The 24,364-nt window shown below is 55.3% G+C and overlaps 12 protein-coding genes across 12 annotated transcripts; 6 read left to right on the plus strand and 6 right to left on the minus strand.

Annotated features, from left to right (window-relative positions):
• Positions 1-1,569: 1,569 nt before the first annotated feature.
• On the plus strand, positions 1,570-2,014 carry L969DRAFT_46510 (uncharacterized protein; the record flags this gene model as incomplete). The annotated part of the gene is made up of 3 exons (XM_014713607.1): positions 1,570-1,649; positions 1,737-1,890; positions 1,946-2,014. 3 exons carry the CDS (start codon positions 1,570-1,572, stop codon positions 2,012-2,014), a joined length of 303 nt encoding a protein of 100 aa, XP_014569093.1.
• A 54-nt stretch (positions 2,015-2,068) lies between these two features.
• L969DRAFT_93004 (uncharacterized protein) lies at positions 2,069-2,861 on the minus strand (the record flags this gene model as incomplete). Its single annotated transcript, XM_014713608.1, has 2 exons — positions 2,069-2,501; positions 2,554-2,861. 2 exons carry the CDS (start codon positions 2,859-2,861, stop codon positions 2,069-2,071), a joined length of 741 nt encoding a protein of 246 aa, XP_014569094.1.
• A 1,536-nt stretch (positions 2,862-4,397) lies between these two features.
• L969DRAFT_332827 (uncharacterized protein) lies at positions 4,398-5,918 on the plus strand. Its single transcript, XM_014713609.1, has 2 exons — positions 4,398-5,172; positions 5,220-5,918. Exons 1-2 carry the CDS (start codon positions 4,558-4,560, stop codon positions 5,835-5,837), a joined length of 1,233 nt encoding a protein of 410 aa, XP_014569095.1. The 5' UTR covers positions 4,398-4,557; the 3' UTR covers positions 5,838-5,918.
• Positions 5,919-5,965: 47 nt separating this feature from the next.
• L969DRAFT_15802 (uncharacterized protein) lies at positions 5,966-7,345 on the plus strand (the record flags this gene model as incomplete). Its single annotated transcript, XM_014713510.1, has 1 exon — positions 5,966-7,345. The coding sequence occupies one exon, from the start codon at positions 5,966-5,968 to the stop codon at positions 7,343-7,345; it is 1,380 nt and encodes a 459-aa protein (XP_014568996.1).
• A 5-nt stretch (positions 7,346-7,350) lies between these two features.
• On the minus strand, positions 7,351-10,005 carry L969DRAFT_71629 (uncharacterized protein; the record flags this gene model as incomplete). Its single annotated transcript, XM_014713610.1, has 5 exons — positions 9,815-10,005; positions 9,632-9,761; positions 9,437-9,579; positions 9,270-9,386; positions 7,351-9,228 (listed from the first exon to the last, which is right to left on the minus strand). The coding sequence occupies exons 1-5, from the start codon at positions 9,953-9,955 to the stop codon at positions 7,351-7,353; spliced, it is 2,409 nt and encodes an 802-aa protein (XP_014569096.1). The 5' UTR covers positions 9,956-10,005.
• A 131-nt stretch (positions 10,006-10,136) lies between these two features.
• On the plus strand, positions 10,137-11,144 carry L969DRAFT_101964 (uncharacterized protein; the record flags this gene model as incomplete). Its single annotated transcript, XM_014713611.1, has 7 exons — positions 10,137-10,166; positions 10,223-10,297; positions 10,348-10,407; positions 10,469-10,532; positions 10,588-10,693; positions 10,751-10,850; positions 10,909-11,144. 7 exons carry the CDS (start codon positions 10,137-10,139, stop codon positions 10,969-10,971), a joined length of 498 nt encoding a protein of 165 aa, XP_014569097.1. The 3' UTR covers positions 10,972-11,144.
• Positions 11,085-13,926, minus strand: L969DRAFT_71635 (uncharacterized protein; the record flags this gene model as incomplete). Its single annotated transcript, XM_014713612.1, has 6 exons — positions 13,261-13,926; positions 12,961-13,206; positions 12,390-12,908; positions 12,148-12,343; positions 11,884-12,095; positions 11,085-11,837 (listed from the first exon to the last, which is right to left on the minus strand). Exons 1-6 carry the CDS (start codon positions 13,870-13,872, stop codon positions 11,085-11,087), a joined length of 2,538 nt encoding a protein of 845 aa, XP_014569098.1. The 5' UTR covers positions 13,873-13,926.
• A 102-nt stretch (positions 13,927-14,028) lies between these two features.
• On the plus strand, positions 14,029-15,292 carry L969DRAFT_93010 (uncharacterized protein; the record flags this gene model as incomplete). Its single annotated transcript, XM_014713613.1, has 5 exons — positions 14,029-14,238; positions 14,305-14,431; positions 14,493-14,549; positions 14,605-14,646; positions 15,015-15,292. The coding sequence occupies 5 exons, from the start codon at positions 14,029-14,031 to the stop codon at positions 15,290-15,292; spliced, it is 714 nt and encodes a 237-aa protein (XP_014569099.1).
• On the plus strand, positions 15,089-17,333 carry L969DRAFT_333126 (uncharacterized protein). The gene is made up of 4 exons (XM_014713614.1): positions 15,089-16,195; positions 16,241-16,435; positions 16,488-17,218; positions 17,268-17,333. Exons 1-4 carry the CDS (start codon positions 15,425-15,427, stop codon positions 17,314-17,316), a joined length of 1,746 nt encoding a protein of 581 aa, XP_014569100.1. The 5' UTR covers positions 15,089-15,424; the 3' UTR covers positions 17,317-17,333.
• L969DRAFT_59146 (uncharacterized protein) lies at positions 16,893-19,443 on the minus strand. The gene is made up of 7 exons (XM_014713615.1): positions 19,122-19,443; positions 18,731-19,025; positions 18,548-18,677; positions 18,149-18,501; positions 17,991-18,098; positions 17,844-17,939; positions 16,893-17,795 (listed from the first exon to the last, which is right to left on the minus strand). The coding sequence occupies exons 1-7, from the start codon at positions 19,322-19,324 to the stop codon at positions 17,340-17,342; spliced, it is 1,641 nt and encodes a 546-aa protein (XP_014569101.1). The 5' UTR covers positions 19,325-19,443; the 3' UTR covers positions 16,893-17,339.
• Positions 19,444-19,550: 107 nt separating this feature from the next.
• L969DRAFT_93013 (uncharacterized protein) lies at positions 19,551-21,492 on the minus strand (the record flags this gene model as incomplete). Its single annotated transcript, XM_014713616.1, has 3 exons — positions 19,551-20,104; positions 20,155-20,364; positions 20,421-21,492. 3 exons carry the CDS (start codon positions 21,490-21,492, stop codon positions 19,551-19,553), a joined length of 1,836 nt encoding a protein of 611 aa, XP_014569102.1.
• Positions 21,493-21,614: 122 nt separating this feature from the next.
• On the minus strand, positions 21,615-24,354 carry L969DRAFT_85613 (uncharacterized protein). The gene is made up of 2 exons (XM_014713617.1): positions 22,804-24,354; positions 21,615-22,753 (listed from the first exon to the last, which is right to left on the minus strand). Exons 1-2 carry the CDS (start codon positions 24,108-24,110, stop codon positions 21,781-21,783), a joined length of 2,280 nt encoding a protein of 759 aa, XP_014569103.1. The 5' UTR covers positions 24,111-24,354; the 3' UTR covers positions 21,615-21,780.
• Between the last annotated feature and the right edge of the window lie 10 nt (positions 24,355-24,364).

Here is a 24,364-nt window from a genome sequence, read left to right on the forward strand (position 1 = left end):
ACATTGCGTAATTCATGGGGAAATTATTAATCACCCGTGTATCTGATTGGACTGATTTATCCAGGCGCGTTGGCAGGACATTCGCTTGACCACAGCGACTTTAGCGGAGATCCTCATACTCTTTACTTTGTCGTATTGCTGCATTTCATCGGNACGANATCCAGTCGCCATCACTGTAACGCGACACAACTTGCAGTTTGAGGCATCGCCGCAAGACTCCCTGCAATAGCTACGACGAATCAACGGGACGGAGAGTCAGTCTGTGCCAGACAACTATCAACAGAGATGTGTTCGTACTCCGGAGCAGATTGAACTATCTTCACTCGCGATACTAGCTCAGTTAGAGAGCTCGATGTTGCCTGTCTGGCCGGCAGTACGACTGAAGCCGTACCTTGAGACGGTACCATACATCAATAGTCTCCAGGATGGTATCTAGCGGACGACTGATGCATTGATTGCTCGAGCGGACGTCGACAGCAGTGGATGATTTCCCGCTGCTGAGATGCGTGTTNGATGTTGACATGATGGTCATCGCTGCGTTGAGTGGGCTCATGCAGGTGATATGTTTCATCAGATCATTGCAAGCAGTAGACTATCACCAGCTTTAAGGTCTCAAAGACAGGCCTGGCACAGTGTCTGATAGGTGACACGGCGAGCTGTACGGATGACAAATGGCTTGCTGGGCGAGATCACCTTTCTTTACTGTGCATTTGACATTATCAGAAGGATAGTCTTCAATTTTGGTTGTTCGCCTCGACCACTGCTGTCACTTTCTGAGGCGTTCCTTTGTTTTCGATGAGGAGCTCATTTGTTGCTGGGTTGGTATATGACATATTCAAAAGACCTAGCTACCTTTCGGTTTGTGTGCCATCGGGAAGATGGATGAGATCAAAGACCATGGTTGCTTGTAGCGAATATTCTTCGGCCTGAGCTGCTCGTATGATGTGCATGAAGAAAGGAACATGTATCAACGAAAATCACATGCGCCAAGAAAAGGGTTGTTAGTGTACATTTGCTGAGTATACGTCCGCTCGGTCATGACGACAACGTGACTTCTCAGCTTGTCTTCCCCACTTTACTCGCGCGAAAGGCCTGATGATGGCTCAGTCTGAAACGCTCTTGTCTGACCAACAATCAGTGGCAGCGTGTAGCTGAGACAAGTCGAGCAGCGAATGCAAAGACAGGAGTAGTAGGATGCTTGAGACGTGCCCACTGAGGCTCATCATCTACGGTCATTAGCGGTGATGACACTGAGAGATCGAATACGGTTGCCAATTGATATGAGACAAATAGCGCAAGGCCAAGACAGCATGCGCCAGACTGTCTTGCCTAGGCACGAGAGATTTGTCAAAGACCTGAGAAGGCCAGCTAGAAGAGAGATAAGCCAATGAGTCGTTGCTCAGTCTGACGGCATTGATGTTGTTCATTTCCCTTGATGAGCGCATGAGCGTTCCGCGAGCCCACTAGAAATCGGATTGGCATAAAGCCGCGATAAACCCGTGAACTGTTTCGGAGATTTGGCAAAGCGAGCTCGCCGTCAGTCAGCATCGGGACAAACGGTTGGTCAATATGCCATCTGCTCGAGCTAGCTCGAACGGCACTGTCATTGCCGAGTCACACGACACGATCATCGTCGAAGGCAATCACTAGTACGGTAGCGCTCGATGGGTCGTCCGAATGCTGCTGACTTTGCATCCTTTCCTACCTCTTTGCCCTGTCATGTCCATCATGTACAGCTTCCCGCCAGAGTCTGTCAACAAGGATGTTATTCGACCGTCTGCCAAAGATACACACACTGTCTGTCCTTGGAAAGGAACCGCATCGTATGACGACATTGTGATGCCTGGCTCTGTCATCAGTGACGCGGCTTGGTACTATCCGGAGCCAAAGGTTCTCATCGAGTCCCTATGCCCAGATTGTGCTCCTGATCTTATGAGATGAGCAGGCAAAAGCCACGAATATCAAAAATCACCTCGCCTTTTACAAGAACAAGGTACAGGTACAGGATCTGTGATGCTTACGACATTATACGTTCAATCGCAATGTATTTGTGGTGATTGACACAAGCTTACAAACCCCCTATCAAAAGGTTGAGCGCTAGGACAAAAGCAGTACAGCCTATGTGCGCAGGACTCGAAGCCACAAACCGGCGAGTCGCGCCTGAATCAGCCGTGTTTGCAGAAGGCGAGGGCGAGGCTACAGATGGGTTTGATGCGACGCTGGCTTGCTCACTGGAAGTAGGAGCCATCGATGTAGTGCTCGAGATAGTGAGTGCATTTGACGAGGTGGTGGCATTTGACAAAGGCATAGCTGAGATCGCTGTCACACCGCTCGAAGTTGACCGCGATGCGCTCGTTATAGCGCGCGAGGAGGTCAGACTTAGGGATGAAGTGGCCGCCTGCGAAGTCACGTCACCTTCCGAATTGCCGCCGCTGGCTTTGGCGACTTGTTGATAGCGAGCTACGCTGTCACTCGCCCCAGGATTGATGATCATGACGCCCCTATACGACGAGTGTAAGCTGCCAAGTATTCGGTCGAAATCACCAAGAGTACCCCGATGTGCAAGAAGCATGTGAGAAAACGTAGATCGAGTTTGTGGTGGAAAGCAGGATGGAGGAGGAGCCGCCCGCAGATTGTATTCCACTGTCGAACCCGCCTTCGGTGTTGCAAGGGTCAATGAGGCGAGCCGTTGCCTCGCTTGCTGACTGCCCGCCGACTGAGAAATGGAATGTCACTGTCTGGCCCGGCGAGCCGCGCACGATATTTGGCGAGAAGACCCCGTTGCCGACTTGCACTGAAAGCTGAGCGAATGCTTGCAGACCTAGACCGCCGAGCCAGAGCAGAATATGCTTCGACACCATCTACGTTGGGTGGTAAAAGAGAGACTGCGGGGATAACAAATATGCAAGAACGGGAGGCTTGCTGACTGATGCTATGTTCCTTCAGCCGGGGAGAGGCAAGAGTGCAGATGGCCGACGTAGACCGAGGCGGATCGCCATGTTCTGTGCGCGATACGAGCCCGTCGCATGCTGTTGGGTCGATCGTTGTTGGCAGCTGCACTGCTTCCTCGCATCGTCGAACCGACAGAGATTCTCGCCCCGCCGGCTCGATAGAGATCGACAGGATCCGGGCGGAATTCGGGCTTAGCGATGACAGCAAATTCCGTATCCCCGGCAAGCCAGACTGCAACAGAAGGCAGACTGTGATTGCTCGGAATGCAGCATGTGTGGGCGGCGGCATTGACGGACATGCGCTGGCTTTCGCGTTGGCTAAGAAGGCCGTCAGATTGACAATCTTCGAGCTTCGCGCTCGGCCAAGCAAATTTCCGAATCCAGCGGCTCGCTTTCTCGCGCCGAATGACTCGAGGTGCTTGACAAGTCGGTCGACATCAAGAAACTGAGTTCAGCTACCAGCGAACGACCTGCTACAGCGCGGATGGGTACCAATTCGTTCAGATGGACCTATGCGATCACGGCCCGTCGTCCCTACGCAGCATGCGGCCTGGCTGCGAAAGAGTACTGATACAAGCATGCCAAGAGAGCGTATTAAGTGAGCACAAAGATTGCTGATATCTCTGTATGCGACGACCAGGTGATCGCTCGCTTCGAAGACGGATTGGAGCTGCAAGATCAGTCTATGCTCAGTCTGCTGAGCTGGCCGGCTAAAGCGGGTCCAAGAGGACGTACTCATCGGCGCAGACGGCATCCTCTCGCCAGTAAGCAAAGAACTGCTGGGAGATGCAGTCCCGACGCCTATGTACACCTGCACATGCCTTGTCAATGGATTTATGCAAGTCGATACCGTGAAGCTGCCAGATGGTCACAGGATTCCAGCAATGATCACGACTTCAGCAGATTTTCTCGGTGTGTTCGCCGTCGATCCAGGACGAGAGATCGCGAAGCGAGTGGAACAAATACGAAAGGGCTGGCGAAGCAGCCCGGGATGCAAAGACTCCCCATGCACATTTATTGAGGGAGCCAATCAGGTCGATACTAGAGAACGTCGATGACACAGCTACTCGACTTTGGGCGCCTTATGAAGTGCCTCCATAGCCACACTGGCATGGCAAACGTACTTGCCTGATCGGAGATGCAGCTCACACTTTGCATCCGAACGGTCAAGGCGCATCCATGGCTCTCGGATACGCATCTCTGCTGGCTCACATGCCGGCTGTGTCGACAGACAGTCCCTCTTTGCTCGGTTCGCAGTAACGAGACGAGATCGTATGTCCCGCATTGATTTGCCGGCAAAAGGGCACCGGCGGTATCAACGCAGCGAGCGCTTCAGCCTCTACGTTCTGGCACCAAGCTCGGGCGGTACACGCTTTCTTTGCCTGGTCACGCTTCTCGTTCGAGATACACGCATCTCGTATGATGTCATCGAGGAAGCGACCGGATGACGAGGCCCGATGCATTTGCAGACCATCATTTGCTGAAGCAGACAGGAATGAGGAGACTTTGTGGAGTTTACCGGTGTCGAGGCTCGCGCTAGAGAGCGCTTGATTGCTTGAGCGTGAGGCGCGCCGGCTCAATAACTGACTGGCGGGCGAGCAATGCTATGCCAACTCGCGAGCAGCCTGTCCTGCCTGTGAGACATTCGTCGGTATCACATAGAGCGGCGCAGGTCAGGCAGGAGCAGCTCCCGCCAGCAGTCGGGGAAAGTCACGATAAACTTGTCGAGACAGGGCCATCGCAAGCGTCACTCGCGCCAACGTCATCACCGGCCCTAGCGCTAAAGCCGAAGCGAGTCGTCAGCTTCTCTTCAGAGCCGGATCATACAGCGTCGCCTCCTCGATCGGCCTCTCCGGCCGCCGGTGCGCGCAAATCAAGCTTACCCAAGGGTACGCTGGACGAAAGGGAGGCAGCTCGGGTCGCACTTGACTCCTCTGTCTCGCTTCTACGACAAGCAGCAGACATGGCGACAGCAGCTTCGGCAACGGTCAAGAGCGACAAGGCACCAGCCAGTGCGCTCAAGCGGTCAAGCCAGGCATCTCGCGAGCTGCCACCGAAGGAGCTTTACTCCCATCCTGACCCACTATTGAGACGCTTACGCTTGAGAGATGGCTACGGCAAAGAAGTCAATCTGAAGAGCGCCTTCAGAGACTGCATCGCCGTTGCATTCTACTTTGATGCTTCATGGGGACGCCGCGGCGCCATGTCGACGTTTGCCTCTGTAAGCCTGCTTGGTCAGCTCAAGGCCGGGCTCAGTTGGCTCGATAGGATGTCATCAGACTAACAAGAGTATCACCACATCGGCTCAAGGTTGTCTACGTGTCCATAGACACCACAGAAGAATCATACGAGTCAAATTCGCTCGCCCGAGGCTGGCTCAGTATGGAATGGAATGACGGCTCCAATCTGGCAGTTGGCCAGCACGAAGATGCTGTCGATCCCATCAATCTCAGCAGGGGCGAAGACTTCCTGCTCGCAGGCGAGGTTGATACAGAGGATCATCTTGGTGATGACGACGATCAGAACGAGGAGCTCTACACGCGCCCGTACGCTCGGGTACATCTGGCGGCAAAGTGGATGGTGCTCGGCATACCTCAGCTGGTCGTCTATCACATCCCTTCTCGCAAGATTCTCTCTCGTCACGTCAGACCTCGCCAGATTGACAAGGATCGCGTCGAGCAGACGGTCAACCGTTGGCTCTCAGGCGAAACGAACGACGCCGTCTTTATGGAGGTAGTCCATCAGCTCAAATATACATTCGCTCTCCTCATCCTAGCAGTCCTTTACGTACTCTGGGTCAGATCAGGCGGTACTGATCCAATCGCGGCTCTTATCGAGCTGTTCTCCAATGGTCACCAGCCAGCACTCGTCCATCCCGAGCTCTAGAGATATCTGATCGTTCAGTACACGCTCTGTTGTAGCATTCATGATCAAATTCAGTCCAAATAGGATGCCCTTTGCCTGGCCGTTGACATTGTCGCGCGCAATTGTCGCGTCGACACTGACCCCCGGCCATGGACCAGGATGCCTTCAGAGCGCTGTTGCAGTCGGCCCCGAGCTCTGCAACGCTGCCAGGCCGGGAGTATCAGCCTCGGCCGACGACCAAATCGAGTCGCTTCGACAATCTGCACGGACTGAAATATCGCAAGCAGCAAGAATCGACGACAGATAATCCCTACCTAACATCCTTGCCAAGCACTTCACTGCTCCCTCGATCAGCTGCCAGAGGCAAGTCGACAGTATCTACAACGAAGGCCTCCGTTGAGACTGCAAGTGGTCCTTCTTTGCCTATGATCAGAGGCAAATATGTCGACAGAGCAGCTGCACGCCGGATGGGTTTCAGTGACCTCGATCTTGAGCCACAAGCTGGTATGACGAGCAGTGAGCACGCCGACGACCTCTTTGTGCTCGATGGTCAAGGCGAAACGGGAGCCAAAAGGGGGCTAGACTTAGATTTGCTTGCAAAAGAACAAGCTCGACTAGCACAGCAAGACAGCGAGCAAGCAGACGACGAGCTGGATAACCTCCTCGTCAACGACAAAGGACCGGTAGCTAGCCACGTACTGGAGCCAGCCACTCGCAAGCGGTCGCGGGACGAGATCATTGCGGACCTCAAAGCGAAACGGGCAAGCCAGGTCGGCCCATCTGAGGATCGGCAGCAGGGAGCTGCACCAAGCAAGTTCAAAAAGCTCAGTGCTGTCTCTTCTAGCGTAACGCCTCAAGAGAGGCCCAAGCGCAAGAAGCAAAAAGCGGTCAAACCTGCCGTCGCGCTGCAGCCAATAGCGCCAGATGTCCTGGCCAAGGCCGATAAGAACGCTAGCCATACAGCTCACGACGGGCCCTCTCGCGAAGCGTCATCTGCCCGAGTCGCATCTTTGGAAGGAGAAGCCTCAGCTCGGAAGCCTGAGCTTGTTGCTGCTCTCAGTGATGACGATGACATTTTCGCCGGCGCAGGTGATTACACTGGCTATCTCTCTGCCGAGGACGATATGCCAAAGACGACGACAGAACGGACAGTCGGAGCACCGACAGAGCAGCAACGGCGCAAAGACTGGTTCGAGGCCGAGCAAAGACGCAAAACAGTCGCAGACGAGCCGAAAGAAGCTACTGCAATGCCACAGATTGAGCCAGACAACGTGCTCAGCGATGACGAGCGAGAAGAGCAAAGACATGAGCCTCTGCGTCTTCAGCCGCTTTCGTCAACCAGCTACAACATCAAAGAGCTCCTGGCTCTCGATCAAGAAGAGGCTCGGAAAGAGAAGCGCAAGGCGAAAAAGCTCAAGTATGCCAAAGGGGACGAGAAGCCTGAGAAGATATTGTCGGAGAAAGACAAGCTCAATCGAGATCACCAGCAAATGACGAGATATCTCGAGAAGCGCGAGACAGATGCATAGCGGCACTATCTTCGGTTCGATAATGCGAGCAGGGCTTGCGCTTCAAGATTTGGCCGCTCTTCGTCAGCTGCGCTCGTGGCATCGAGTCTACCATGTTTGGGCGTAGGTTGAAGATCGATATCATCAAAGTCAGGCGAGACGTAGCCATCATCATCGCTGCTCACCGCGAGCTCGGCGCGAGTCTCTTCAGCCCCACCCGCATTAGCCAGCTTTCGCTTCCGCTTCTTCTCACGTCTCTTGGCCTTCGCAAGAGCCTTGTCGTCCACATCAATGGTCTGTAGAGCAGCTCGCTCGGCAGCAACAAATTGTCGGCCAAGCTCCTGAACATCGCCTTGCGCGATAAAGTCTTCTTCTCGCTGAACCGCATTGTCCGCTCTAGCATGGCCCTCGTCGTCAAAGGTCGTCTTGGTCGGTACGCCGCGTTTCGATAACATTGCTTTCTTGGACTGACCCGCCTTGATCTTGCGTTTCGACAGGTAAGCGGACTCTGGTAGATTGTCTTCATCGAGGCCATGATCAGTGCGCTTCATGGTGATGAACTCGTCTTCGCTCTCATCCACAGCATCCGAGCCGTGGTTGACCACCTTGCTGTAGTGATCAGAGAGGATGTTATTATTCTGACGGCCAAACATGCGATCGACTTTGGTCTTGCTACTCTTGCGCTGCGACAGGGGAGCAAACGTCGCCACTTCCGCTTCAGCGGACTCGCTTGCACTATCCTCTGCCACATCAGAAAGATGGGTCGGCTCCTCATCGCTAGATGCATCGCCAACAATCGGCTGGGTCTTGACGTTCTCGAGCGACCAGTCTGCATTCTTCCTTGATGATGCTTCTGCCTTTGAGACGAATCTGATCTGAGGTGCACCCGCCAAGCCGAGAGACGTAGCATACTTCTCCAGGGGATACTCGTCAAGCATAAAGACAGACTTGTCCTTTTGCAGATGAATCGATTTGACGTAGGAGATGAACGCGCGTTGAGCGATGAACTTGATCTCTGGAAACTGGAAAGCGATCGATTGCACCTGATGATGAGTAGACTGTTGTTTGGCTTCGCGAGCGACGATGCGATTGACTTCTAGTCCTTTATCGGCCAGTCGTTTGGTCATGCCTTCCTCTTCGCTAGGGCAAAGGAAGAGGAGAGCTTTGCCGGTGCTTTGATACCTGGCAGTACGACCCACACGATGTACATAAGTATCGGCATCTTCCGGACAGTCAAATTGGATGACCCAATCGACGGCCGGAAAATCGAGACCGCGAGCAGCGACATCGGTCGCAAACATGACGGTATGCTTTGACGAAGTGAAGCGATCGTAAATCTCTAATCGCTTCGCTTGCTTCTGTCTGCCATGCAGATGGAGTAAAGGTACGCCGGGCCGCATGTGTCGAAATGTCTCGTGGACGAATCTGACTTGCTTGCAGCTCGACAGGAACACAATCGTCTTGGTGTAGAGATGGGTTTTGATGAAGCTCCAGAGCAAGTCGAGTTTCTTGTCGAGCGGGACAACCATATAGTGCTGCTCGAGGCCTACTGGTACTTGCAAGGTCGCCTCGTCTCGACTGGCCTCGGCGACGGGCTGCGCGCCGACAGCGGGATCGGCCGTGAGCGTGCGTGCATAGACATATTCGGGATCTTTGAGCGAGAGACGCGCGAGGTCTTTGACATTTTTGGTCTGTGTCGCGGAAAAGAGCAGTGTCTGGCGTGTGGGAGGGAGGTTGGCAACGATGGCATTGAGTGACTTTGAGAAGCCCATGTCGAGTATACGATCGGCTTCGTCGAGGACGAGTAGCTGGAGATTATCAGCGTCAAAGCCAATCGTCTGATCCATATGTTGCAAGAGCCGTCCTGGCGTAGCGACAAGGATGTTCATGCGTGCTAGCCGTTCCTTGAAGTGATCAAAAGAAAGCATGAGCGCCGTACAACGACACACTTGCACCGAGGACTTGCCTTTTCCTCGTGCAAGGATTTGCCTCCGATGACCAGGCCTGCGCTGAAGGAATGTTGCGTGCCGATCTTGCGCAGGACCTCGAAGATTTGTACGGCCTGAGCTGACATGAGTGGTGTCAAATCAAACGAAGAGCTGGAGGACGCACTAGCTCTCTCGTAGGACTGATGACGAGTGCACCGAGACCATCCATGGGTCCCCATTTTTTGCGGTAGAGCAAATCGAGCAAAGGCACCAAGAACGCCAGAGTCTTGCCCGAGCCTGTCGGGGCTGCCCCCAGAACGTCTTTCCCTGTGACATCAATGTATCAGCGCTACAACGAGTCAGGGGCGAGCTGCAGCACCCTGCAAAGCGAGTGGTAGCGCTCGAGATTGGATGGGCGTCAAGTTGGTGAAATAAGCTGCCTTTAGGCCTGCAGCAGTCGGCGTGCAGAGGGGCAGATCGGCGAATGTGCTGTAACTAGCGGTCAGATCCTGACTCTGCCAATGAGCATACGTCTGCACTCTCCAAGCAGGCAGCAGCTGACGAGATTTGCGATTTCTGTAGCAGTCCGCTGCAGCTCTTCCTCATCTCGCTGTCGTCGGGCTTGACGTGGGTCGTTGTTCTGTCGCTGCTTGCCTTTGGCCTTGGCTGACGGTCTCCTCGTCTGCGTCTTCGTCATCGACATGGCTCAAGCGTCAGCGCTTCAGCGGCCTGCCTACGTGTACGCGGACTGATGTCGACTCGCTGACGTGGCGCATTCTCGGATCGCGTAGAGGCGCGCGCGACGCACGTCAAACCCAGCATTGTTCCTGACGGTCATCTGCCATGGTGAGGCCGCAGTGGCAAGTAAGCGAATGGGCTGACAAATGGAGTATATGCAGGACAAGATCAAAGAGGTAGGCAGGGCTCACGCGAGAATGGCAGCTGCTGACTGTGCAGGGTGCCCGAGCAGAAGCTTGCCTCGCTCAGAGCGGAAGCGGACGCCAACGCAGAGCGAGCCGAGGCAGCAGAGGCCAAGAACAAGACTGTATGTAGCTTTGCGCATTGAAGATCCGCCTGAGTGACCTGTTGGCACAGCTCGAGCAGGAAGCGCTGCAAAAGGATCAGCAGATTGCCAGCCTCAATCACAAGGTTCAGGTGCGCCAACCTGCTTGTCTGACCTACGCAGATCCACGCTCACATGCTCGACGCAACGCAGACGCTCGAGGCCGACCTCGACAAGATCGAAGCCAAAGTCGGCGATCACAAGAAAGCTGTCGAAGGTGCGCCAAACCACAATCACCGCGTCGTCCCTGCTCACGACTTGCCTGCGCGCAGAGTCTGAGACACACAAATCCGCTTCAGAGAACCTGCAACGAAAGATACAGCTGCTCGAAGAAGAGCTTGATCATAGCGAGAAGAATCTCAAGGAGACCACCGAGAAGCGAGTCGCATCTTGTTCTGTCCCGTCTCATGCGCTAAGCCAGACAGTTGTCTTCAGACTGCGACAGATCGACGTCAAGGCCGAGCACTTTGAGCGCCAAGTCTTGCGTGCAGAGCAGGAGCGCGACTCTTGGGAGCAAAAGTACGAGGAGTCACAGGTCAGTGCTTTTCTTGCCTCAGCTTACCTGCTCTGATTGCCTCAACGACGCCCAACAGACAAAGTACCTGGCTTCCAAGAAGGAGCTCGAAGAGGTCGTCTCCCAGATGGAATCGCTGTAAAGGCCAGCCAGATTTGCGCTGCTCCACGTCAAATCTCAACGTTACGCTACATCTTCGGTCTGTATCTGCATCTACAACAATACCTGCTCATCAGTCGCGCTGGCCCAGTCTGCTCACGCAGCGACTGTGGCGCTCTCTTGAGATGCTACAACGAGCGCTTTGAATGCGGATGAGCTTGAGGTATCTACACCGAGAGTAGCTGCATCGCTCGCCAGTGCGCCGATATCAGTCTGCATCTGAGCTCGCACGCGCTCTTCTTCGTCCATACCATCGCTCGCTTTGCCGCCGCCGCTGAACAGTGAGAAACCTTGTCTGCCCTTCTTGAGTCGTTTGAGCGAATCTTCCGTTTTCTTCATTGTTTCCAGCACACCTGCATACTTTGCTGCGACATCGTCAACCACGTCCTGGGCGACCTGCTGCTGAGATACAGCGTCGAGTGTTCTCCCTGGACCACGCAAAAAGTCGCGGAGAGGCTGCAGGATATTGGCGACAAAATAGCTCGCTTCCGTCGAGAGCTTGCTTGACGCTCTGACTTGTGAAGCGACCGATCGTACCAATCTAAGCGGCTCAGAGGTGCGCTTTGCAAGGATCGACACGACTTGAAGCATCAGCGGTGGCGCGATCGCCGTGAGATCACTGAGGCTTGCTTCCAGCGTGTCCGAGATAGCACTACCTTCGACAGCAGGCAAGACTGGCAAGATCGAGGCGCCAAAGAAGTCTCGCAGCCGCGTCGTCAGTCTCTGCAGATCTGTGATGATGATGACCAGCTGGCGCAGAGTAGCGTCATCCTGAGCGTCTTCGGCTGCATTGCTCGCCAAGGGCTGTGGAGTATTGGCCCTACTGGACAGCGCTGATGTGGTGGTACTCTGCTCAGAGGTCAGCCTACCAGAATCGATTGCTGGTTGCACTTACCTTCTCCCTTTCAGAGGGCCGCGCAGGATTGTATCGCGGCAAAATCGCATCGATCCAACTACGATACCGTGCCAGGAGCTGCAACGTTACGGACCAGAATCTATGGCCCAGCTCGGCGAGGTAGATCTCGGGCTGCCAAAGCGTCCAGATTGCGCGATGAATTGCCTCTGTTGCGGGCAGCATGAAGTTTCGGTTGGCAGAGGTTTTGAAGGCTGTTTTGTCAAGTGCATCAGCTTACACTCAGGAGAAGGCAGCAATGCGCACGAGTATGATCCTTGCTCTCGAGCACCTCTTCTGCTCGGCCCACTACTTCTCTGAAGCGCAATTGAAAGTAGACCGGTAGCTGCCATCGTTTTGAGAACCTCAGCATCGATGGGTGATTTCGCAATCGGTCTAAATAGGTGGACGAGGGACACAAGTTCTCGATGCGGTCGATGAATGCAGTCGTAATATTGTAATTCTGCAAAGCTGATCAGCTTTGCGCAGACATTCTGATGTCGACGCACTCTAATGAAGACCTCCGGCTGACCGGCAGCAAAGATAGCCTGACTAGTCTCGCTGACCAATCGACGGGAGATCTCGTCCCAGAATACGCTGGCTAGTAAGTCAAATTGATGCCGTTCGTTTTGCGTGCGTTGCGGCTGGTTCTCAGCAAGGTCGAGCAATACACTTGCATCATGCGAAAGAAAAAGTAAAATGTGGTTGTAGAAGTGCTCCAGCTGAGAATCGCCGGGCAAGAGATCATCAAGCAGATACGCAGAGTCGACGCCGGCAGGTGGGCTCGGTGGCGCCCCAATTGGTTTGGCTTCCTGCACAGCGTCACGATAGATGTAGCGCGTCGCCCAAGGTCTCGCAAACGATGTCCTGATGACGTCCTCGACTGCTCTGGCCTGATCGATGCTGACATAGGCCGCGAGCAAATCTGACAAGGCCTGGTAGCGTTGCAGGTCGTGCTGCTTGCGCAGCTCTTGCGTGCAAAGGCTGTCAAGCTGTTGCAGCAGGGTTTTCGAGACTACCATCGCTCTCTGCGGATTATGCAGTTTTAGGGAGTTGCGGACATGGACACCCATGACTTACCGGCTGGAGCGAATGGGCAAATCTACTATTTAGCGCTTGGCTCTTCTGCACGAGGTACACCATCTGGTTGTATTCTCTTGCTATACGTGCAAGCCGCTTGGCAGATGTTTCGCCGGAATGGAGCGTGCCTGCTGAATGTGCATCTGGTGCACGGCTGGCTGCTTCACTCGCTGGTGAGGGAATGCCGAGGAGAGCTTCTAGCTTCTGCAAGGCAGCATGTGTCGATAACAGGATCCTGCTCGTGGCCTGATCGCATGGCATGTGTGAGAGCTTATTGAGCATTAGACAATGAGGACATGCCTTGCGATCACGAAGCTGGCGACGCGTCTGTAAGCTAGTATTGAGATCACGCTGTACGTCCTTCAGACTGCTGTGCACTGCCGTCACTTTGCTCTCGATATCGACGACGGGCTCTTTCAGGCCTTCGAGGAGGGCATCAGAGTCACGCAGGCCGCCGTGACCGCTGCCGAGGTTGAGAAAGTCCTCATAGTTTTCGTTGATGAGGGCGGTGAGCTCTCTGCGCAGAATGGCGAGGTACGCTCGCAGCTCGGACAGAAGACCGGGCAGCGTCGAACGGTGGCGGGTCATCAAGAAGTCGGACGCTGAGAAGGATCGAAGCGTCCTCTGGTCCTCATCATCGCTGTCCACGTCGGCAAAGTGTAGGCTTGATATTTCGGGAAGGACACTGTCCTCTATTGTCTGTGATGTGTTTGCGAGTTCGTGAGGAAGCAGGAACATCTCATGGGAGAGCGGTCGGAGCTCTACGAGTGCTGGCAGATCTGCTCTGTCTGCTGACATCGGATCCTCCTCAACTTCTTCGACCAGCTTGTCAAAGTCTTTGGCCAGGAAGGCACTTTGGCCCTCGGTCGTGCCATAGCTCATCCTGGGCTCTTGTACAGCTTGAGATGCCATGCCGTCAAGCTCGAATCAGTCCTAGATGGCCTTGCAGGCCTGCGCCTACACGCCTACACACGCACGCGACGAGGAGCGCTAGCTACGAAGGACCCGCGAGCAACGTCAGCTTACTCCTCAGAGGCTCAGTACATCCTGATCTCAGACGACACAGCGATGCCCTCTCAGACACTGCTCGTTCTCATCGTCACGCTTTGTCTAGCCGGGCTGAGCTTCGAGGCGCCTGCGCTGGGCCTCCGCATTGTCCCCTACGAGGTGTTTCTCTCGGTGCACGCCGACTGCGGCACTCAGCTTGGCAAGGTGCACATCGCAGACGAGTTCCTTGCCACCACCTTCCGAACGCCGCTCGGCGTCTCTGTCAAATTTGTCGGTGATGCTGGACATGTCATCGCGATCAATTGAGACTCACCAGGCAGGCTCGTCACCGAACAGGAAGACGCAGACATGCTCGAAAGCGCAGAGCTTGTTCACCAGAGCTCCAAGACCGCTTTCATCAAAGCGGTCACGTCTCAGACGAACGATGCCTGGACAGACGAGACTGGCTTCACCGATAAGGCATGTACGCAAGCCTATGTCTTCCGGATCTGAACGTTCGCTCATTCTTCGCTGGCCACCAACAGGCAGAGAGGCGTGCGAGGTACACGTCGAAGCGTTTTTTGGCCTAGATTATGTCAAGCGTCAGTCCATCTGCCTTTCCCGACTTTACGACCAGGCTGAATGTGTCTCACATAGCTACCTGGGTCCCCGATCCGGTCATACACGTCTATGCTCATTGTAAGCGCACGCCAACTTGTACAGCTCCGCCCATCTCGACGGGAAAAAGCTTGTCCTGTGAAAACCTCGACCCGCTTTACGGGCCCTCCCAGGCAACGCCCCTGATACAAGTCGGCTGAGTATCGCCAGAGGTGCGATCTCGGGAAGAAGTTTGGCTACGAATGCGCCTCTTTGACGAGACAGATGCCTGTAGTCTCGCCGCACGGGCATGACATTGCAAACGCTTTTTGCAAGGCTCACAACTCGCCATGGCGGCGTGCGCGCTCGGACCCACGTCGCGCTTTTTCGTCGGTCTCCACGAGCAGCTCTTGACCAATCATGAAGTGACAGACCTCTCGATCGAGCCTTTTTCCCTCGTGACATGTCAGACTATTGGACAGACGTGCCGACTGCCATGTCCACCGTGCCCGAGTATCTTGGCTTCGAAGTGGAAGACCCAATCTACGAAGCGGAGGAGCAGTTGCAAGAGTACGGCAGTCTTGCACGCTCGCCGCGCACGGCACGAGAAGTCCTCAACGAATTCGTCCTGAGCCGTCTCGAGCGAGACCAGATCCGCTGGTTTGGCACGCTTCTACTTATCCTCCTCTGCCTTGCTGTCGCTTTCTACCGACTCCCCTGGACGACGCATCTCTCCGACGATAACTGACTTGACAACAAGCGCACGCAGCAGTCACCGCATCACCTCAGAGAATGACTTCTAGCTCGATTTGGTAGCCCGCATAGCCTCTAAATTGTCAGTCATCGGCCACGCTGTGCTGCACAACTCGTCCCTGGCCCCATGGCGACGCGTGCAAGCAAACCTGTCTTGACGCTCGACATTGAAGCAGCCATATCGTATCAAGCTCTCGCTAGACCTCCACCTCCGCCGTCCGGACACACGATCGCTCCCGTCATGGCAACCTGCCCTTCTGCAAGCACTGCCTCTGTGCTTGCCGATATGTCGCAAGTGTCAGACCTTGCGACGGCGTTGCGTGGTCGCCTTTGCGATCTCGCCAAACTTTGCGACCGCCTCATGCCTGCGATGGTCGAGTCTGACACGAGCGAGATCAAGATCATGTTGCCCGGACAGCAGCACAAGCGCAAAACGAGCAGCCTGGAGTCGCTCACCTTGCCATCTGCCGTCAGTCAAATCAAAGCAAAATATCAGCATGTCTGGTACAACTACGTCTCGCCCCTTCGATTAACAATGCTCGTCATGGTGCTCTTCTTTGGCACATGGCTGCTTGCACCCAGCACGACGCATGGCAGACACCACCAGCCCCTTGGCTTCACGCGGCAAGATGCTGCCCAAGCCAGCAAGATCCTCGGAGCTTGCAATCCATTCCACCGGCACGGTCAGCTACAGCTATCTGCACGCCGCGCTGTCAACAACTATTGGAAGCCGTTTGACGAGGCATGCTTGCCGTCAACATTGCTGCGCGCCATCAGCAAGTCAAATCGGCACGAGCCCGGCGGAACCCTCGCCACCTATCCGATGCGAGACAACCTCAAAATGCCTTGGCTTCACAACAAGACCATCCTAATGATGCGCGATGTTGCTGCCCATAATGTCAGCTCATCTCGCTTTAACAACGTTTAACTGACACACGCCCAGGATCTCTTTGAATGGTGTGAGCTCATGGGCGGTCATGCTAGCTCACTAGATGCGCGCAATGAGACCATTAAGGGGCTCTTTGACTCCTTGCAGCAGCGATTGGCCGAGCTCAATCAACGGTACCTGGATGATTCTCCCATCAATGAGTCATTCACGCCCCTCAAATGTGAAGTCAGCCGCTTTGATCTCATCATAGTACGTCATGCATGCGTACTACACGAACATTCGGACTCATGCGAACGCGCAGGTCCAGGTCTTCCATCACGGTATGCACACGCGCGCAGAGATTGGCGTCAAGGCGCACAAGGGCGACACCTTTTATGATGCGAATCCAAAGAAGACGCTCTATCAATGGGCCAATATCATGATTCTCGTGGCAGACACTGTGTTGCCACTCGTGGGACGCAACCGTCAACCGGACCTCATACATCTCTCAACTACTCACAGTAATGCGTACCGCTGGGCGACAGAGGACCACCTGGATCCAAAAGCTCCCGTGGCACCTGGCTCGGTGTCTGATGAGCGTATCACCTGGTATGAGACACAATTCAAGTCCGGCTTGAACAACATCACCAGGCGTTATCCCGACGCGACGGTCCTCTGGCAGAGTCCTGTTCTGACAGATCACGTTGCGCGCAGCTCGATGGTGGCGCTCGACGGTCTCGCCCGTCATGTCATTGAAGAAAGCCAAGAAGAGGTGCGCCAAGAGCTCAACGCTCTCAAAGTAGCCGGCAGGCCACAGCAACAGATCCTGCTGGACATAAAGCAGCCACAAGTTGACTCCGCCTCCCATACATCATCAGCAGCAGCAGCAGCAGCAGCAGCACACGCAGGAGATGCAGTCGGATCTGTCAATCGGCTTCATGTCGACGAGACGGGAAGACTTCTACTCGGCAATGAAGCCCAGCAAATCGACTTGTCGCCCTCAGCGAAGATCTCAATCGAAGGCGTCATGCAGGCCGATGTGATGCTTTACTAGTCAGTCGCTTGACGTCTTTGCCCCCCTTTCTAACTCATGCATTGACAGTCTGCAACGACATCACGCAGCAGAGGTGATGAGGCACATTTCGACATAATGCAATGTTACCATGTTACCGTTTCAGCTTAGGTTCGCCTTTATACACTGAGAGAGAACGCTTGCGATTCTTTGCGTCTCTTGCTTGTTGAAAGCTGCGCTGAGACATAATCGCAGACTAGGTCTGTCGATCTCGCTCGGCAGTTCTTGCAACCACAGGCGCTGATTTCGTGCGATGAGCACGCCCTGCGCCAGGCAGTCGTCTGCGATTTGTTGCAGTATCGCTTCTTGCTGTCCGATGTCTGCAGTGGGAGGATCTCTCAAAAAGATGTGAATTGTTGGAGATTCCCGGTGCGAGGGAACATCGACAATGTCCGAAAGCTTGTCTAGCGCCGTCCTTAGCGCCTTGACATTGTCTGACAGGCCTGTGAGAGGATGCGGCCTGCTGGCGTTTGACAGTATATCGATCGTTGCCGTGGCTGCTACAGCTAGCAAAGGCGGCATAGCGGCCGAATACACAAATGCGGCTGAATTGATGCGCTGCTCTACGCATCAACACCGACTCGATCTATCTTGGCAAAGACGCACCTGGTGGTTGACTACATCGATCGTGCCTGCGCAGAAGCCACCGGCTGCACTCAATCCAACTGACATGGAGCCTAATAGAATGTCGATATCGCCCGCCTATCCTGACTGGTATCAGACGACATCGCGGCAATAGGTGAGCGTACTGACCGGCAATCCATAGTATTCCGACAGTCCACGTCCGGTCTTGCCCAGCACGCCAAATGACCAGGATTCGTCGAGTATGAGTCTGTACTTGTACTTCAGCTTCAGCTCGATCTGTGCATCTTTATGAGCAAGGACCAAAGAGAGTGTGTGTAGGAACTCACCACGCGTGGCAGATCGAGCAGTGCGCCATCGTTCTCAAATATGCCTTCAGTGACGATGAACCGCCTGCTCTTGGTAGGATCACGATTGTATTTCTTGTCATCCTTGCGAATGCCTTCGAGAACCTTTTCGAGGCTGTCGAGATTGTTATGGTCGTAATAGCGCACCGTCGAACGAGAGATCTGGATGCCTTTCTGGATAGCGAAATTGACGGCTCGATCGGCAACAATGATGTCGCCACGCTTTGAGAAGGACGGAATGACAGACGAGGCAGTGGAGAACCATTGAGAGTAGATGATCGACGATTGGACGCCCAGGAACAGCGCAATAGCGCGTTCGAGCTGCATGTGCACATCTGTGACGGCAATCAGGATTGGAAGCAGTGACTCGTGGGATCCTACCAAAAGTGCCATAGAAGCCGGGAGGACCGCAACTGCCGACGCCGTAAGAACGCAGACACTCGATAGCTTTGCCTTTGACGTGTTCGTCTGCGAACAAGCCTGCAAAGTTGGGCGTGGTGACGTTCAGAACCTAGCGCAAAGTCAAAGTAAGTGCCAGCCGAGCGCAGAGAGCTGGCAAAGCACTTGACGTTGACCACCCTCGGACGAGACGGCGACTTGTGGACGGAGTATTGCCGGCCCAATGATGACGGGCGGTTTGTGATAGGCTTGTTCTGCAGACTGTACAGCGCCGTTTGCAGCGCGCGGGGGGGCAGGCATGAGAGGCTCCGGCGTCCACTCGTTGACGAGTTCGTCGATCTCTCGCTGAGAAAACTTGATAAAGTGCTTGCCTGACCGATCTCCCCTCGTCCTCGATTGGAGCACGGTACGGATGACGAAGAAAAACAGGAGAATCTCGAGCACTGTCCTGAATGGATCACTGCTCGGCCGCATCAGTGTCTGGACCCGGCTTCTGCCACCACCTGGCCCCAGTGAATGCAGCAGTGAGGACGGAGCGATCGACGGGGCAACTCACTTTTGATGCGAGACTTTGACGTAGCGCCAGACGATGGCACTGCCGGGTATGCTGTCGTAGATGCCCTCTGCTCGTGTAAGAGTCGTGTTGAGCCAGTGGAGGAGCGGTTCGAGCGAAGCTGGGTAAGGCAGCTGACTAGCGGCAGGCTGGGTGACGCTGGCCATGGTCGCGCTTGCCGCTTCTACCAGGGGCGCGGCATTCATCGCACTGCCAGTGAGCGCGATCTAGCTCACGCGCGAGTCACTGCTGAGCTGACGCTGGTTCCTATGGCCACAAGGGCTTCGTTCGATTCTGTGCGCCCGTGAGGAAGCGCCCGCGCCCGACGACGACGCGCCTCTCTGCGCACCTGCGCGATCTGGCGTGGGCGCGTTTCGAGGGCAGTCTGACTCGACAGAGCACCACTGTGACTATACAACAGCAGGACGACAATCAGCGAGCCTTAGTCTCTCGTAGCGCGCTTTCTAGATCCGCACTGATCTCCTCAGTCCGATGACAGATGGTCTTCAGCCAGTAGGGTGAAAAGAGGACAGTGGCGTGATCGAGATGTTCCATCTCGACACAGTCGATGCCTGTCTTGTCGCAGTATTGTTTGACGAGATCAGCTGGCACGATACAATCGTTGCAGGAGACATAGACGGTCACATATTGCTTGTCGGGCAGTGTCGGTCCGTAGACGTGATTCTTGTTGGCCTCTGTGCGTTCGTGGGTGATATATTGTGGGGGTATAGGTGGAGGTGGTCTGACGTGAGTGGGAGCGAACAGCATCGAATCGGAAAATTCGAGATGCCTGCCCATGAAGTGACCCATGGCGCGCTCTTTGGCGAAATATTCAAAGAAGATCGAGGCCGCCGTGCGTGGGTTCTGACGGAAGAAGTTGCGACAGCAATGGGCTCTGTGGAGCACGATGCTGGAAGGATCGACCAGCACAGCGCCTGCACACAGCTCAGGCGCGTCGTGTCTGAGCCAGGCAAGCGGCACGGAGCCTGACGATCGGAGGATGAGCTCAGATGGAGAGAGCATGCGGAGAACTGACCGAGCGAATGGCCCACCATGATGCTCTGCTTGAAGCCGCGAGCAGCAAGCATTGCTTTGACGGCGAGCGCGGTCTGCCGCCTCACGATGATCAAGCCGGGCCAATGCAGTCTCATCATGACGTATGGGAATTCGGGAATGAAGACCGGTCTGCCGGTGATCCTCGCGAGCATGATGATGAATGCAAGTGGACCATACGTTCCACTCATGCCTGCAGGAGCTCGCTGGCGATCAGCACTGGCCAATCTGATGCGGACAAGAGCGCACCGTGCATGTACACGATTGGCAAAGCATTCTCCTTTCCCTTTGCACCTGGATAATACCAATAGCCAACCCGCTTGGCCAGATTCTTGTCGGAGATCTCTTGCTCAGTCCTGGGCTCCGGCAGACGTGCTCTCGCATCGGCCGACAGCGATCTTCTCATGAAGACAGGCGGCAGCATCAGGCCAGATGCTTGACCGTAGTGACGAAAGCCGCAGAGCCACATGATGAGATCACCGCCTTGAGCGAGTAGTGAAGTACATGCATAGAACAGGAGAGGACAATGTCGCGTACGGAAGCGATCAAAGTAAGGCTTGAACGAGGTGACTTTGCCCGAGCGGCCTGTCTGAAAGGTATAGTTGGGCGGCTGCATGCCCGAGGCGAGGTAGATCACCATGCTGTCGAGCTCCTCGGAAAGCTGGTCGTCTTTGCGCAGCTCTGTCAGGGTGCGATTGAAGAACATCGCGCTGAGCCATTCTGCGACATCGTCATGGCCCACGTCCTCCTTCTCGGCTCCTACGCGGGGGTGTTCGATCTCACGAACGTACGCGTGATGGTCCTCGTTGCGCCAGTCACGAGCTCTGAAGCGGCCGTTGCCTTGCGTGCTCGCATCGTCCTTTGTCGCTCGACCGGCCTCCTCGTTGGAGCCTGACGCGCCTTCGTCAGAGTGTTCGCTCGGCTTGGACTCGCTGGACGGTAGGACGTTATGCTTGTAGGTGAACCAGCTTGCGAGGAAGCCGTTCCAAGTATCTTCCTCCGCTCCCGCCACCTTTCTGACAAGCTCCCATCGCTCCTCTTGTGATAGAGCTGGAGCGCCTCTGCCGCTGTGCTCGACCCAGTAGCGCACTGCCCGGTCTGTGAACCAGAAGCCGACCTCCGATGCAGCATAGACATTGAATGTCCAGGCCAAGCGAGGATGTGCAATCGTCCAGTGAGGAGCGACAAGGGCCAGGAACGGCGCTGGCCAGGTATACTTGAGCGTGAAGCCGACGACGAGGAAAGCGAGCGGTGCGATGAGAGTTAGGAAGCCAATCGCTATCCTGAGCGCTATACGGATCGACAACCAGTCGGGGAACATGCTGTCTCACCTGGAATTTGCGCCAGCTACGGCAAGCGGCAACCTTTCAACACCGAGCGCGCGCAGAGAACGCAAAGAAGTGCGGCGACTCAGCTAGCTCAGCTCCTCGCCGACCGCCACGCATCATGTGTAGTCAGATTGCATTCTGCGCGCGCTCCACACCTGACGAAGAGTGTGGCAGCAGGTATAAGGGGTGATGACTATGCAGCTAGAGCTGCAACGCAGCGAGCTAGCCGCCGGATGAGCCACATCGATGCCCCTCTGCGCAAGTCCTGCCCGTCGACAGAGCTACGCTTGGGCGGTGACTGCACCTGACCTAGCCATGGAGGGCGTGTTCATCAATTCGGAACGCTTGGCGAAGCGCTTCTCGAGTCGCGGTAGCGCTGCCAGGTCGAGCTCTGTCACGTTGCTCTTACGTAATGCCAGTAGTCCCCATTGGAGGATCTGCTCGATCATGTTCCGGTAAGAATTAGCAGTCAGTCGGTCGGCAAAGACGAGAGGCAGCCGCAGGCTGAGCCAGAGATAGAGCGTCAGGCAGGCATGTAAATTTTCCATGATGACAGTATTGTCACTGTTCATAACTGTCCGGATGTCCGAAGCAGTGAGACCGACCGTCTTTGCAACGTCAAAGACAGGCCGCGAGCTATCACTGCAATCGACGGAGAGCAGCTCGAAGATTTCGGCGAGCGCGTCTTGTAGCCCGCTTTGAGCGATATAGTCGCGCACCAAGAGCGTCCGGACATTGGCGACGGAGGTCACAAAGATGCGAAAGGCATCTTCCGCTCGTCGCTTCGGTACCGGCGCAAGCAGGCAGACGCGTCTTTCGCGAGGCGTGAGGAGACTTGTGTCGACGTTGTCCAGCATTTTCAGATTTCCAGGGGCCTTGCGAGGCGTCGAAAGATGCGGCCTGAAGAGTGTCAAGTCCAGTGTGAGTTGCTCGAGCTCGGCCGTATCGTGGTCCTCGGGGAAGAGGAGCTTGAGTCGATCTACATGTTTCCCGCCTGGGCCCCAGATGGCCACATGAAGTCGACGAGCAGGCGCGTTGATGGCAGTCTCCAGAAAGGGCAGATCATCTGATCTAAGCGTTGTGACGAAGCCTTGGCTCTTCTCAGGCGGATCGACTGGACGGCCTTCGACCAAAAACTGCTTTCCGTATCTGCCGGCACGGCCAGCGATCTGCTTCGTCAAGGGCACGTTGAGCGGTATCGCTCGTTCACCATCCCATTTTTCCATGGCAGAGAAGATCATCCTTCGAACGTGGCTGTGTGCAAGTGAGCTTGATGAGCATCGAGTGGGGATCATGAGACGCACAGATTGAGACCCATGCCGAGCGCATCGCTTCCAATCATGATGTCGACTTCGCCGTCGTTGAAGCTCTTTGCCTGACTCGTTCTGACTTCTGGGGGCAGGCCGCCGTAAGCGACAGCTACTCGAAGATTTGTGTCGCGCTCAATATCTCGCTTGAGCTGGAAGATGCGCTTGCGCGAAAAGGCCACGAGACAGTCACCACGCTCGAGCTGCTTGAGCGAACCGAGCGCTTTTTTGCTGAGTGTCAGTGGGGACAGTCGGTCGTACTCGTGCAGCACGACGTTGTCGCCACACTGGCGGGCAATCTTGTAGATGAGGCCGACCGCACTAGGCTCGCCGCAGACATGCACGTTGCGTGCCTGTAAGTTGATAAGAGCCCCGGTCCAGGCTGCCCCACGATCGTGCAACGCCATCAGCTGGATTTCGTCGATGACGGTAACGTCCATCAATTTCTTGATGGGTACCATCTCAATCGTGCAGCTCACGAGGCCGGCTTCGGGCGAGACCTGGCGGATGTCTTCGCCCGTGATGAGATTACACTGCAGCGATTGACCTCGCTTGCCCTTGATGTCGCCCGAGTTGAATCGATGAAAGACTTCGTGAGCGAGCATGCGGAGTGGGCCAGCGTAGGCGCCATTGTCGCTGTCGGCGAGTGCCCTAAGGGCATTGTGGGTCTTGCCAGAGTTTGTCGGCCCAACATGAACATGGATCGTGCGCGGGATCGCTCTGGCAGATCTGTCCAAGAGGGCGTCTCGCTGATCGAAGATCTTGGCGAGCTGTGACAATCTTGACGGCATGAGCTCGCTCGGCGAAGGCATGGCGATGTCTTCGCCGCGTGCTCGTGCGGCTTGCATGGCGGGCGTGAAGGCATCTGCTTTGCGCACGACAGGCTCTTGCGCGGCTGCCCAGGGCAGAAAGGTTCGAAAGATGATGACGTCCAGCGTCTCTGTGTCCTCTGAGGCGGTTGTGTTGTTGTCCAACAAGTCTCTGAGGCATTCCAGATCGAATCCGTGTCCCAGTCGGCCTTCGAGGATCTCGCGCGTCGAGATTTGGCTCGGATCGAGGGGCGAGGGTGAACAGTCTGCTTGGCGTATGTCGGGCAGAACGAGGGCGACCCATCTCTGGGCGTAGTCATGAAGCATGACGGGATCCAGTTTGAGCCTCTTTGCCCACGATCGACACATGACAGCTCCAGAATCTGTCGAGGCAAAAATTCGCAGTCGAGCGCAGAGTAGCTTGTGGATTCTGTCTAGCGTGTAGCGATACGAGTTCTGAAAGTCGTCCTTGGAGAGATAGACGGGCTTGTACATCTGTCGTTTGCTTTGCCCATCTTTGCCTGGCCGGATTTTCCTGCCTGGCGTCGCTTGTCTGCTCCGTCCGACGCTTGAATGCAACGATCTGTGATCTGCCTGTACCGGACGTCTGCGAGCGCATTCTGCCTGAACCGCCCGACTGAGTGATAGAAGAGCATCGCATTGTCGTCTCTGCGTCGAGCGACAGCATCGTGCGAGCATGCAAATCTCGCTTTATCAAGAGCTTGGTACTTTCGATCGCTGCCGGTGAC

Source organism: Mixia osmundae, assembly GCF_000708205.1.
Source record: "Mixia osmundae IAM 14324 unplaced genomic scaffold scaffold_3, whole genome shotgun sequence".
Lineage (NCBI taxonomy): Eukaryota > Fungi > Basidiomycota > Mixiomycetes > Mixiales > Mixiaceae > Mixia > Mixia osmundae.

Bases quoted from the DNA above. Each gene is read 5' to 3' on its own strand.
- L969DRAFT_333126 (XM_014713614.1), top strand. From the start codon at position 15,425: ATGGCGACGCGTGCAAGCAAACCTGTCTTGACGCTCGACATTGAAGCA. The intron at 16,196-16,240 runs GTCAGCTCATCT...ACACACGCCCAG, and splicing joins GCGATGTTGCTGCCCATAAT to GATCTCTTTGAATGGTGTGA. The intron at 17,219-17,267 runs GTCAGTCGCTTG...ATGCATTGACAG, and splicing joins GCCGATGTGATGCTTTACTA to TCTGCAACGACATCACGCAG.
- L969DRAFT_332827 (XM_014713609.1), top strand. From the start codon at position 4,558: ATGCCAACTCGCGAGCAGCCTGTCCTGCCTGTGAGACATTCGTCGGTA. The intron at 5,173-5,219 runs GTAAGCCTGCTT...TTGGCTCGATAG, and splicing joins CCATGTCGACGTTTGCCTCT to GATGTCATCAGACTAACAAG.
- L969DRAFT_59146 (XM_014713615.1), bottom strand. From the start codon at position 19,324: ATGAATGCCGCGCCCCTGGTAGAAGCGGCAAGCGCGACCATGGCCAGC. The intron at 18,099-18,148 runs GTGAGTTCCTAC...AAAGATGCACAG, and splicing joins TGCTCGATCTGCCACGCGTG to ATCGAGCTGAAGCTGAAGTA. The intron at 17,940-17,990 runs GTCAGTACGCTC...CAGTCAGGATAG, and splicing joins CGGAATACTATGGATTGCCG to GCGGGCGATATCGACATTCT.
- L969DRAFT_85613 (XM_014713617.1), bottom strand. From the start codon at position 24,110: ATGTACAAGCCCGTCTATCTCTCCAAGGACGACTTTCAGAACTCGTAT. The intron at 22,754-22,803 runs GTGCGTCTCATG...ACTTGCACACAG, and splicing joins CTCGGCATGGGTCTCAATCT to CCACGTTCGAAGGATGATCT.